This window comes from Bubalus bubalis, chromosome X, assembly GCF_019923935.1.
Source record: "Bubalus bubalis isolate 160015118507 breed Murrah chromosome X, NDDB_SH_1, whole genome shotgun sequence".
In the NCBI taxonomy this organism is placed as follows: domain Eukaryota; kingdom Metazoa; phylum Chordata; class Mammalia; order Artiodactyla; family Bovidae; genus Bubalus; species Bubalus bubalis.
Genome location: NC_059181.1, coordinates 91,067,077 through 91,081,036, shown reverse-complemented (window position 1 = coordinate 91,081,036; position 13,960 = coordinate 91,067,077). Strand labels below are relative to the sequence as shown.

Genomic DNA, 13,960 nt, shown 5'->3' with positions numbered 1-13,960 from the left:
AAGTTGGAGCTTAAAACTATCAAGTGAGTATTATATGTGCTCAGCAAATTTAGAGATTTTGTTCTCTAAAACCCTAAACATCAGGGCTTCAACTTACAATTATTAAGAAGCACACTACTTAATTTGTCACCCCATTTATCACACTCATTGTATTTTACAGGGCAGAATGATTCAGTAGCATTAATTTTAAGAGAAACACCCAGATAATCCCAGTTATAAAGAACCTAATAAAGAGTTGAATGCTAATAAAGTATAATATTAAAATAAATGCAAAATTAAGTGTTTTGTATTAAAATAATTTTTAATAAAATAATTTAAAAATCTATTATTGAAAATCAACCATTTACTAATATGCAAATGCAATTCATTCACCCTCCTGGTGATAAATTTTAAAGGTAAACCAAAGATACAAATTGTTATGAAATTATAAAACATGGACAATGCAAGTAATCCAAGAAAACCAACCTTGGCCAGCTAGAAGCACCATCAGGATTATTGCCTTTGTCATCAATAACCTCATCATTGTCATCATCATCATGGTCTTCACCAACATCATTAGCCTGATCAACCTGGTCATTCAACTCATAACTGCCATTGTCATGGTCATAACTATCTTCATAAGCATCATTAGAATCATCATCACCATCACCATCAGTATCAGCACCAGCATCATAAAGTTCAACATAATCACCATCCTCTTCAGGTGGCTGAACAGGTGCAGGAGTCAACCAGTCATTCCGGAAGATTTCAGATAGTGCATTATAGCCTACCCATTCATTTGTCAAGTAAACGGGGGGTGATATTTTTCCTACTTTAAATCCATCTGGAACCTGTGTGCACAAGAAAGATTAATGTAGTCTCTAGTAGCTTTTCATTTTCTTCTAGACTGGAAAGCTTCCAAGCTGACAATATTTTAAAATATATTTTCAACTGAAATGAAGATGTTCACTCATTAGGTAGAGCCAACATTTTTGTAAGGATGAGCTGCCAAAACGCAAACCTCAGGCTGTGATCCTTAATGGCCTTTCTAGATCACACAGGGCAAAATTTACTCACTTTGTTTTTAATTAGCTCTACTTACCTGCTGAGAACTAGACATTCTAGTTTTGTTTTGGAGAAGAGTGTTTTGCTGTTGGAGAAGAAGACAGATGATTTGACACTCTACAGAAGAGTGTCACTATTTTCCATTTGTTTTATCCGTTGATATTGGGATTAACACATAGCTCTTAAAATTGATGTGTTAATTTCCCCACTCTAGTTTTATATAACATCAGATCAGATCAGTCACTCAGTCGTGTCCGACTCTTTGTGACCCCATGAATCGCAGCACGCCAGGCCTCCCTGTCCATCACCAACTCCCGGAGTTCACTGAGACTCACGTCCATCGAGTCAGTGATGCCATCCAGCCATCTCATCCTCTGTCGTCCCCTTCTCCTCTTGCCCCCAATCCCTCCCAGCTGCAAACACTTCTAAGAAGCAAACCAACATAAATCCACCTTAAAAAAAAATCTACCTGCAATGAAGAAGACCCAGGTTCAATCCCTGGGTTGGGAAGATCCCCTGGAGAAGAAAATGGCAACCCACTCCAATATTCTTGCCTGTAAAATCCCATGGACCTCAGTCCACGTGGTCACAAAGGGTTGGACACAGCTGAGTGACAAACACACACACACACACACACACACACACACATAATGTCCTATAAGCAATCTCTGAGCAATCTAAAAGGGGTGTATGTATAGTAGGGTAGAGGTAATTACAAAAGTAAAACAGAATGATCTGAAAGCATTAAAGTATAAAATAACTAGAAGGTCTTTTTATTTATGAAATTAGAAGGCATTTCATTTTTCACTATTTTTTTAATCTTTATGTATTGCCTCATCTTCTAAGAAATTATATTAGACAAAAAATGAGCATTTAAACTGTACTTCTTAATTTGAGCTAACGCTTCTACAAGCAGATTTTTATCTCTCCTCTCTCAAATATATTCTGATACTGGAATGTGAAAATAAAATATTTTATGATCAATTAAATGTTTTTACATATCAAATATCATTTCTAGATTTCATATTCTGCATGCTGACATAACAATAGAAATCTATATTTGAAAGATTAATTTAAAAACTCAACACTTTAACCTTTCCCTCAAATGAAGATGAAAATATGTAAGTCAAAAGAAATTGAAGATTAAAGAGAACAAATATAAATATGTTAAGAGTTAAGATGGAAACCTACATGAATATCAACCAGCAAACTCTGATCAATGGTAGAATAAGGTGGTGATGACTGGGACCTCCTCCTGGTTACAGGACTTGGTTCCTCAGAAGAAGATTCTGTAGAATGCCAAAAAGACATTAGTAACAGTGGTAATCACAGCCATTATCTTCATTTTTATAACGAACCACTTCAATCTCTTGGTATTTTTCTTGTAGCCTCTTTCCATTCAGGAGAGATCACTTGATAAATTCTTATGGGGCCAAGATCCTATGTTCTGTTTTTACAGGTAAAGAGAGACTCAAAGTTTGTTCTGTTAGACCTATATGGCTTTTTTGCTTTTAATATTAATTATATACTTGCTGAATATTTTTGTGTAAAAAGGTACATAGTAAGACTGGTATGCAGATAGTCCCATGAGAAAAAGAGAATGCATCAAGAGCAATAAGGGCTGGGTGGTATTTCTGGCCTAATAACCAGTAGAAAAAGGGCTGGGTGGTATTTCTGGCCTAATAACCAGTAGAAAAAGAGCCCAATGGTGTATAGAAGATGATAGCTTAAACAAAAATTTCAAGAGGAGAGTTGACTTGTCAGTCTTAATCCCCCAATTTCCACTCAATGATATATCCTCAACTGCAATACAGTTGCGACATGAACAACTGAAAAGTGACAAATCTTAGCCCTTTTTATAAAGCTGTGAGCCTTTCTATAGAGGCACTATGCAATACAACTTTCTGCAGTAACAGAAATGTTCAGTATCTGCACTGTCCAATACGTTAGCCACTATCCACACATAGCTTTTGAGCATTTGAAATATGGCCAGTGTATCTGGGGGGTTGAATTTTAAATTTAACTTCATTTTCATTTTAGTTTTAATTTTAACAGCCACATTTCACTAGCTGTATCACAACACACAATTCAATTTTATAGTGTAAATATTTCCATTTAAAATGCAATTCTGCCCAGAAGTCTGGATTTTTTATATTAAGGTTTGTGGTATAGTAAATAACATCTGTGGTTAAAACAGGGTGAGAATATTTAGGTTCAAAGATCAGTAGATCTGGGTGAGTTTACTTAGAAAAAGCTTCACTAAGGGGACCTTCAAGTCCCTATGTATTGTTTTTGGGTGCTTGGATTTTGAAGATAAATAGTATTCTCTCTCTTATTTGCAGCTTTGATATTTATATAGCCAAAATACGGACACTGCAACTCCAAAAAGCATGTATTTGAAAATATTACTATCTTTTGAGGATATTATACTGAACACATCTTACAATTTGTGTTCATGCCTTCTGACATTGTTGTACTTTTGCAGTTTATTACCTTTCTGCAGAAAACTATTTTCTTGCAAGTGTTTTGGTGTGTCATTAGGCTAAGTAAGAAGTTTGGGTGAATGTATGAGATTTTGAGGCAAATTTGTAGTAAGGTTTTCTGATTTCCTGTATTATGAGGTATGTAATATCATAGGAACTTCAAATCATCTATGTAGCACACACAATAAAAGAATTTTAGAGCTGAAAAGAACCTTAGCTATTATCTACATAGATACTCTCCCTTTCTCTCTCCCACCACTGTTCATAACTGCTTTGGGGCCTAGTCCAGAATTCCCTTATTTCAAAATATACAATATGAATAAATCTTCAATTTTTAGTTGCTTCTTTAGTATTAGCAAATTAACCCTGGTCAAACCAGAAAGATTCTAAGGGAAAAAATTGCTAAAGTTTCTCTTCACATAGGCTTGTCTTATTTCTCACAAGATAATATTTCTGCACAAGGGGACACTCTTATTTAAAGAAAGTATATCACTATCTGAGTTTCCTAAGAAGAAGAATGACCTCTAAAAATTCATGTCTTTGAGTATCTGATTTTCATACAGTATACCTATATATTTATTTAAGTATTAACATTTTAATAAAATCTATATGCTATATTTTTACAGGTGACCTGGGGACTCAGTCAGGCATTTTCCCCATGCTTAACTTACTTGAATTGCTTAAAAGTAGATAGTGCTAGATTTTATGTTCCAAGGCATAATTTTGACTTTGTTTATACTGATATTTCATAAATCTATAATTCATTTAAACTCTCTCAAAAGTACATAAAATACTTATTTGAAATTCATATCACAGTTTGTGAAGCTATTTGCTATGATTTTATTAATTTTTTTCTTTTTGAGTATATTAATTTTTAACATTTATGAGATACTGTATATGTTTTACTTTGAGGAGGTAAAATAACAAACTGATAAATAAAACACATGCCCACAATAGTCCATCTAATATCTCAATATTCTAAAGATTGTCTATAAATTTTAGCCTGTTGGAGAGGCCTCTCTCAAGTTCCTTTCCCATATTTTTCATACATGGTATAGAAACTAAAGCTGAATTCCAACCCTCCACCTCCCTAGACACATTCTTAACTACTACCCAACTGAAAAAAGAAATTTCAGAAAAATTACTCTCCATTTCTCAAAGGTCATCAAAATTACTCTCCATTTCTCAAAGGACTGCCAAATCCAATGACTTGGTCTTCATCCTACTTGGCCTCCCTGACACTATTGATTCATTCCTTCTTGAAATTCTTTCTTGACTTTTGCAAAATAAACTGTTCAACATTAACTCCATTTTGACTGTTTAAACTTTGTGCTTTGAATCACCTGATGCTGCTGGGCAATTTTGAGGATTTTGCGAACTCCTTTGTCTGATGTCAATGGGCTTCTGAGCTTGTTCCAAAAGAGACCGCTGAGGAACACTAATGAAAAGACAGAAAAGCATGTGCCATGTCCTAACAATCAAAAAGGGAATGTATAACTCAACATCAAGACCAACAAACTTTTAAGTATATGGGTATATATCAAACTTAAAGAAGTAGAGCTTAAGTAATATTTTCCAATTTCTGCAAATCTATTATTTTATCTAGAAAAGAGAAACAATTTCTAAAATATAAAAAAAACTGTCTCCATACAAGTATGTTTCCTTCACATATCATGTTTATTTCCAAAAATTTCTATAAAGTTTTTTTAAACTAATATTCAGACATTATCATTACCTAGGTAAAACAGCAATAATCATAAATTTATAGTGTATGTGAGGATTTTAACATGATAAAAAGCTAAGTTATTATTATTTTAAATATTCTACTATTACCATCCTTATTTCAAATGCTTGGAATTTATTATTTTTAATGTCATCCTGCATTAGATACATGAATAAATAGATAGATAGGACACTTTGATTTTCAGGATTCAAATTCATGGAATATTTAGAAAGTTTCTTTGGACAAGCACTACTAAATTTTACAGTTGCTTTGAAATTTCTATACAGGAAGTACTTTGATTACTGATTTAGGCCTGGAACAGACAAGAGTCTTTTCTATGACCCTGAATTTCAGAAAAGACTCAAGGTTCAGTTAAATTTGTTTCATAAATGTAACCATATCTAAAGTAAATATATTTGCTATACATAAATTCAAAAACCTTTTAGTGATAAAAAACAACCAAAACCAGTTTAAAAGCAATATTGAATTTTTATATACCCATGTTTAACAATTTAATAGTCATAGTGATTTTATATTATACCCATGATGCCAAAACAGATACACAAAAACTAAACTGATTTCTCCTTCTTTTTTTTGTCAGAGGATCATGACAACTCATTCACTGAATGCATAGCAAGGGAAAGTTCCCAATTTTGCTTTAAATTTTTTCAAGATTTCTGTCTACCAGTTAAATCTAAATGACATAAATTCATGGGTGTTTTAAAAAATAATAAGACAGGAATATACATACTAAATACTATCAGCTCTATGCCATCTGACCATACTGTGCAGAATCTTGAATACAGTAAGTATTCACTGAATGACTGAGTGAATGAATATAGGCTAAGTTCTCTCTAGTATGAGTTGGGAGTTGGAGGGGGTATGATTTTCAAGGAACACCTATATTAAAATTTAGCAGTCAAACATAACACATGGCATACAACATCTAAAATATGAAACATGATCTTTGAAAATTAGTGATTATTATCAATAGTATAGAGTTAAAAATTACAGTGATTTGTATAAAATAATGATATAATATTGAGTTTTAGATTTGATTTTCCTTTTTTTTGTTGTTTTTTTTTAAATTTTATTTTATTTTTAAACTTTACATAATTGTATTAGTTTTGCCAAATATCAAAATGAATCCGCCACTTATAGGTCATTTTGGAGAAGGCAATGGCACCCCACTCCAGTACTCTTGCTTGGAAAATCCGTGGATGGAGGAGCCTGGTAGGCTGTAGTCCATGGGGTCGCTAAGAGTTGGACACGACTGAGCGACTTCACTTTCACTTTTTACTTTCATGCATTGGAGAAGGAAATGGCAGCCCACTCCAATGTTCTTGCCTGGAGAATCCCAGGGACGGGGAAGCCCAGTGGGCTGCCGTCTCTGGGGTCGCACAGTCTATGGGGTTGCTAAGAGTCAGACACGACTGAAGCAACTTAGCAGCAGCAGCAGCATAAGTCATTTCAGGTTTGCCCATTCTGTGGCATTAGCTGCTGAGGTTATCAATTGTATGTGTGTTTTATCATGTAGTACATGTTGTACATGATAAAATATGTAATTTAAGTATACCTGATACACTAAAATATCACATCTTTTTATTGTAAATTACTAATTGAAAGCTTTTCAAGAATTCACTGTTGTTCCTTCTATTAAATTGTAAATCTTACCAGCTAATCATCAAACTAAATAACACTGAGATTGCAGTATGTCCAAATATGAAAGATCTAGTTAATGGATTGTTGCAGTTTTGGGGTTTTAAACATGGGCCAGTGATACATTGATGACTATGTTGTCACTAATATTTTAATTTTGAATTTACATAGAACTTAGTGTCAAATAAATAAGCATTAATATTCCATATGATAGTAAGTCTGAGTAATCTGAATATAGAAATCAGAGATACATACCTTGAAGAGAACTTGACACGATGTACACGATCCTTGTTGTAAGGCATAGAAGCAGATCTCTCTTGAACCTTGAGATAAAATGCAAAACTTCAGTAGAATTCTCAATCATAAATTTTTTGAGTTATTAATTTATGTGAAAATGTCATTCTTCACATAGAGATATTTTCTTAAAAACCCAACTTATAAAATCTGATTTTCATAAATAACTCATACTTTCCTAATTACTTATAGTATGACATTAGAACTGCTTAACCAAAATCTTTGAATATAGCCTTGAATTTTAGTATAACAACAGATTCTGGAGTTCATATAATCAAACACCCTCATTTTATTATTGAGGAATCTATATCCTGGAGATGGAAAATGACTTTTCTAAGTATTTACATCAAGTCAAAGAATATCTTTAATCAGACTGTAGGCCTCCCACCTGATAATTTACTGTTCCTTTTATGTTATCATATTACTTTTTATATCAAGTTCAAACTTCTTGCCCAGAATTGAAATTCAAATTTTTCACCCACTAACCCTTCTAAGCTAATACTAAATTTTCAAAAGTTGTAACATACACACATACTTTATTCAAATGTATCAAGAGTTTAAAGTGTTAAATCTTTAAGGAAGTATGTCCTTTTATCATATCATAATCAGTGTTTGAAACACTTTTCAATTCTAAATAAATTAATTTTATTTTATCAATTATTCATTCATCTAATACAGCAAAAGACTTAAGAGCACATATAAGGAGCCCACTTCCATCTGTGGTACAGATTTACTGTCTGCCAACATTAGTATATAGGGCCATGAAGTGTTGCCTTGCCTCATTTAATTTTATATCTCTAGGTTTCTACTCAAAACAGTTTTTAACTACCCCCCTCAAATAGGTCATTCTGACATTCAACAAGGCAGTCACACTAGATTCTTTAGAAAGGAAAATTCAATGTTACAATGAAAAATAAATTTAGTATTTTCATGCTGATGAAATCATTCTATAGTTTCTAGAAACCATATTAACCTCACTATGCTATTTTTTTCCTCTTATGCAGTGACCTATCGAGGTTTTCTTAATACTCCAACAGATAGATTAGAAATGAAAAATGTTGTCAATCGTTCACGTGTTTTACTAATGAATGTTTTCCAATACAACCAGATGTTTGGCAGTATGCAGGATAAGCATCTGACTGACTGTTTCCACTTTCGATTCAGATAACTGGCATCATACTGACTGAGTCCAGGCCTCTTGGTTCATGAAGCTAATCTTTGAAAGTTTATTGAAACTAGTTAACCAGAGGCCAAAATTAGAGATAAAGGTGAATAATAAGAAAGGCTAATGACTAATATGAATAGACTGTATTTTTTCTGAAAATTGGGGAGAAGAAAATGATTAGTAAGAATAGCATATATTAAGGCAAATGATGTATTCCAAACCAATCAGATACAGCTCATTATATTTTGGGTTTAATGTATCATGCTTATGTAATAATTATCATATGGGGTAAGAGTAAAGTCATCATTTAATAAGGCAGAGAGGGGGACATATTGCCTCTTGTAATTAAATAATACAATCCAGCATATGTTCTTTCTGTCACTAACTATTATTGATAAAGCAGTGCTCTGTTATTCATTTCAAGAGACTGTTATTATCAGAAATAACATATTTAAAAAGGATAACTGTCCATGGCATACATCATAATAGACTACTGTGAAGTATCTTGAAAGAAAGAGATAGTGATCTTGGGTGCCTGTCCTGATTAAGAGTAGCAATGACTCACTATTAATAAAATAAGAATGTCTGAGTTCTTCACCAATCCACCTATCTGCACTTAGTGACCAAAAAAGTTTTAGATAGCTACTAATATCTGTAAGGAATGCTGTCTATAATGACAGGACCTTGTCCACACTCCTCTCCAATACCATGTGCTAAATAGTTAATAAAAAAACTTGTGAAAACAAAAGTCAACCTGGATACCAGGACTGACATGATTATTCCCACAAATCTAAGAAAATAAATAGGTTAAAATGAGCCAGACCCTGTCATAATCTACATCTCAGAAAGAGGTATAAGCTGAACTACTGAATTTTTCATGGGCAATATTTTTACTTAAAAGAATGACTGAGGAGACAAACTGATTATTCAACTTGGGTATTTGGCAGGCAGTTTATTTAAAATCAATGAAGTAAGCCTGTCAAATCAAGGAAAAAACAATTGATGTTATTTGTTAACAATGATAAAACTGAGCTTTCAATAACAAATTAAAATTTTAGACTCATCTATCACTGTGCACTTGACAGCTTATCAATACTCAACAATTTTATGATGAAGTTGATGATATTAACTAATGCCATTTTTGGTGTTGTGAAATAAAATGTATATTTGGAAAGAACCACATACACAGTGAACCAATATCTTCCAACTGATCAATGCATGAAGATATAAAATTGTGTATGAGCAAAACATCTATTCATAGCTGATTAGATGGATTTTAATATTACTGAATATCCAAAATCTCACTGATATGGTTTTAGACTCCACTTCTCTAGTTGTGGTGTATTATCAAAGAATATGCACAATTATCTGAAAAATCTATGGAAATTCTCCCTGTTCAACCACAAATATGTAAGAAGCTAGTGTTTACTCATATACTTCAACAGTTGGCCTGGATGGCTAAGTCAGTAGAGCATTAGACATTTAATCTGATGGTCCAGGGTTCATGTGCCCATTCAGGTATTAGTCTATCTTTTGGGCTTCCCTGGTGGCCCAGAGTGTAAAAAATCTGCCTGCAGTGTGGGAGACCTGGGTTTGATCCCTGGTTTGGGAAGATCCCCTGGAGAAGGGAATGGCTACCCATTCCAGCATTCTTGCCTTGAAGAATCCCATGGACAGAGTAGCCTGGCAGGCTACAGTCCATGGAGCTGCAAACAGTCAGACATAACTGAGTGACTAACACTTCACATTTTCTTTTCAAACAACATATGGTAACAGATTGAATGCAGAAGCAGATATGAGAATCCAGCTGTTTTCTATTAAGCAAGATGGAGAATTGTTATTTCACTAAAATTTGCTTCTTATATTAACATCTAATAGTTTTATTACGTTTTAAACAAAGTAATAGACGTTTTAAATTTTTGGTTTTAATTTATAATACATTATATATTTAATGACATGATCTGAGTAAACAAAAGCTTTTTTTGGGTCTTCAGTGTTTCAAGAGTATAAAGAGATTTTGAGACAAAAAAGTTAAGAACCTTGTTCCATGCACTTATTAGTGTCACAGGAACTCATATTGAGAGACTTACTTCATTTTCTTTAGGATCTGGAATGTATGGCTGCAATGGTTCTATTTGGACTTCAGCCTGAATCGAATGAAATGCTTCATCATTATCTGATGATTCATCTTCTTTGTCCTTGAAACAAAAAGGGAAATAAATATCTTACTTGCTGTTAAACTGTAAATTATAGCAGCAATTATCATCTTACTGTTCAATTTAAAAAACAATTTTTCAATATTCAAACTGATTTAAGTGTAGTTTCTAGCGGTTTTTGGTTCTGCATCCCTTTCAGCATCTGAGTAATGCTACAGATTCTCTGTAGAAAAATGCATATAGAAAGACATATGTCTCTTCATATATTTTAGGGGGTCATTGACCATGTGCACTTCACTTATTAGACCCAGGTTAAAAATCTCTGGTCTAAAGCTTAACTCATGAACCCAAAACTCTAACATTTAATGAGTGGTTATAATTACAAAGTTTGGTCCTCCTGAGCAATGGACAATCTGCAATACAGCACTGCCAATATTTCTCTTTGAGTCCTAGGAGTTTAGGCAAGTTTCTGTTTTCCCATTTAAGCCAATCGGCATTTCTTCAACACAAAGGGAATAATGGAAATGTGTTGTCTTTCTTTCTAGTGAGTTGAAATACACACATACATCTTTAAATTCTAATAAACTTTCAAGTATTTTGAAAGACCTATGACTTGATTACAACAAGAATTTTCTTTTTCTTTCTATTTCCTTTGATAGTTACACATAAAGGCAGGAATGCCTATACAAGATCCTAAGTTCATGGGATTAGTAGCTATTATTTAGTGACTTTTTCTTCCGTTTTAGAATGGCTTCTTACATAAATATTTAAAACACTGAAAGACAATAAGTAATGTGTTATGCTACTAATACTATGAGTCTTGCAGGAATGCATAAAAGTCTTTTTTAAAAATGCAAAAGCCATTAGATCCAATTGTTACTAGGGCTCATTGGGAATAGTCATTAGCAATTTAGATTGCTTAATGTCTGGCAAATATTAGCACTTTGCACTCTTGCAACCCCTTCTCTATTTGGTTTCTTTTACTTCTTATCTGTCAGATTTGGGGGACTAGACAATCATTTCCCCTTTTGGGTCTTGTTTCTCTTGTTGCTTTTACTTTTTCTCATGTTAAACATGTCTGGGAAACAGCATTTGCTCAATTAACACAATGGCCACAAACCAAACACTCCCTTATTGAGACATTCAGACAAGGTAGATTTGTAATAACTACATTAATTATTATTAGATCAATGGATGTTGATAGCAGGGTTTAATTTAGGATCTTCACAATGATTCCTTTTATATAAACAGATACTGTGAAGTATTAGAAAACGACTGCTCTCCTGTTATTTTTTACCTCTTTAATTTGCTTATGAAGCCCATAAACCCTTCAGTATCAGATTAGATTTGCCAGATTGAATCCACCAACTCCAGCCAAATTATCTATATATCTATTTATATTAGGGAATTTTGAAGAATGAAGTTTTATTAACTTGAATTTGTAACTTGTGCCATGTTCTATGCAGGTACTTCATTGATGTAAAATGGGTGGAAAATAAGTGAGACAATACATATTTATGGTAAGCATGTACAAAATGTTTAACTTTTAACATCCTAAAATACAAAAATGAGTGCCTCTTAAATAGTATGTTCAGCATTCTATGGGAGGAAAGCGCAAAATAAACTTACTTAGAGATTAGAAGAACAAAACTGAATTTTTGTGTTTATTTTAATGAGTCATATTTTTAATTTTGACCTATGAAAGTAATTTTTAAAGATCCAAAATAGTACCTTTAAGTGTGCATATGATGTTGGTTAAGGAAATAATAGGTAGAAAATTAACTAATAATGAAAGCTATATCACTAAAGAGATATTAAGCCAATAACTGGATCATTCAAACAAATCTTTCTTTCTCAAATTTAGTCACAATTATTTGGAAATTTCAGGATAATTTACTTGAAACCCAAATTATTTAATCTTCTCTGAGACACAATGAACATTTATTTCATTTGCTTTTACAGAGGGATCACCTGAGTATGAACTAGCATATTTTTTCTGCATATGTGACTTAGGAAAAATATCAGAAACCCTTACATTTGCAACTTGTCTCAGTTCTTCCTCATGCTGATTAAAGATATCCTCCCATCTGCATTGGCGCCTTTGCCTATGGGCTTCTAAATCTGAGAGCTCGAACACTTCAGGTCTCCGTGACAACTTTGCCCGAAACCTCTTTGGTGATAGTCTTTTTGCCAATGCCTGCCTTAGACTAGAAACTTTTGATTTTTTCTTCTGTGCTTGTTCTGGTTGAGAGTAAAACACGTCTGATGCCAGGTTTTCCATCAGGATTTGCAGTGGACCAAGCGGCTTTGAGTTATGTGCGTTTGGTGCTCGAAGTAAATCTCTTGATAGTCCCTCTATGAGTGCTTGAACCGAGCCAACTGCCTGTGTGGGGTCTAGTGCCCAGGCTCGTGCTTGAGGTGACCCTTCGGCTTGCCCCTCTACTGGAACGAGCACCTGAGTATCCAAATGGAGTGGCAACAGCACGTGGTGGTTCTGTGACAGTAGGGGCAGGAACACTTGGGCATGGACTTGTAATGACTCAGGTTCCTCTGCCTCCATCTCTGCCTGTGTAGGCTCTGCAGCCTGTTCCTGTACCTCTGGCTGTTCGGGTGCCCCATTCTGCTGCAGCGGCTGTTCAGGTATGTGGTTCTGCCTCTGCTGTTGTTCAGGGACCCGGCCATGTCTTTGCTGTTGTTCAGGCACCTGATCTTGCCTCTGAAATTCCTCTGGTACCTGATCCAGATCCTGGGGCTCTCCTGATGCCTGGGGTTGGCCCTGAGCCTGCTGCTTTTTGGATACCTGGGTCTGTACCTGTTGAGGCCTAGGGGCCTTCACCTGAGCCTGTAGTGGCATAAACATCCAGGTTGTCCTCTGTGGTCGTGGAGGTGCCTTCATCTGCATCTGAAGGGGCATAGATGTCTTAGTCTTCACCTGAGCCTGTAGTGGCATGAACATCTGTGCAGCCCCTTGTAGTCGCTGAGGTGCCTGGGCTTGCCCCTGTAGAGGCCTAGGTGTGCCGTTCTGAGCCTGTAGTGGCATGAACACCCTGGCAGCTCCCTGGAGATGCTGAAGGGCCTGAACCTGTGGCTCTTCTCGGTCAGGTAGCCACCTTGGTTGAGAGGGTTCTCCATGCAGGACTCTAAGTGGTCTGCATCTACTGCTGGTAGGCAGTCTCAGAAGCTCATGAGTACAAGAAGGTCCCCTAGAAATAAATGTACAAATGGTTGCCATACAATTAGTGTTGTCAGTAGAGTGATATCATTCAGGGGAGATGCTTTTATTTTTAAAAGATGAACATTTTTCTGCAATAAAGATACTTCCACTACATCTTTCTTGAATCATTCCTGTAATGTTTGAAAGTCTTTACATTAGCAATATATTCAATATTAATGGTCTGATAATCTAGTTGATCATTCTATTGTCAGAAATTAAGGA

The 13,960-nt window shown here is 34.6% G+C and overlaps 1 protein-coding gene across 3 annotated transcripts in view; it reads right to left on the bottom strand.

Annotated features, from left to right (window-relative positions):
* The window catches only part of NRK (Nik related kinase), a 128,492-nt gene that overhangs the window by 31,241 nt on the left and 83,291 nt on the right, over positions 1 to 13,960 (bottom strand). For all 3 annotated transcript variants that reach the window (XM_025277286.3, XM_025277284.3, XM_025277285.3), the window contains exons 13-18: positions 12,560 to 13,727; positions 10,459 to 10,566; positions 7,165 to 7,232; positions 4,871 to 4,965; positions 2,236 to 2,333; positions 466 to 830 (exon numbers count right to left, since the gene is read on the bottom strand). In XM_025277286.3, the coding sequence (XP_025133071.3) occupies positions 466 to 830; positions 2,236 to 2,333; positions 4,871 to 4,965; positions 7,165 to 7,232; positions 10,459 to 10,566; positions 12,560 to 13,727 (1,902 nt within the window). The remainder of the gene's footprint in view (positions 1 to 465; positions 831 to 2,235; positions 2,334 to 4,870; positions 4,966 to 7,164; positions 7,233 to 10,458; positions 10,567 to 12,559; positions 13,728 to 13,960) is intronic.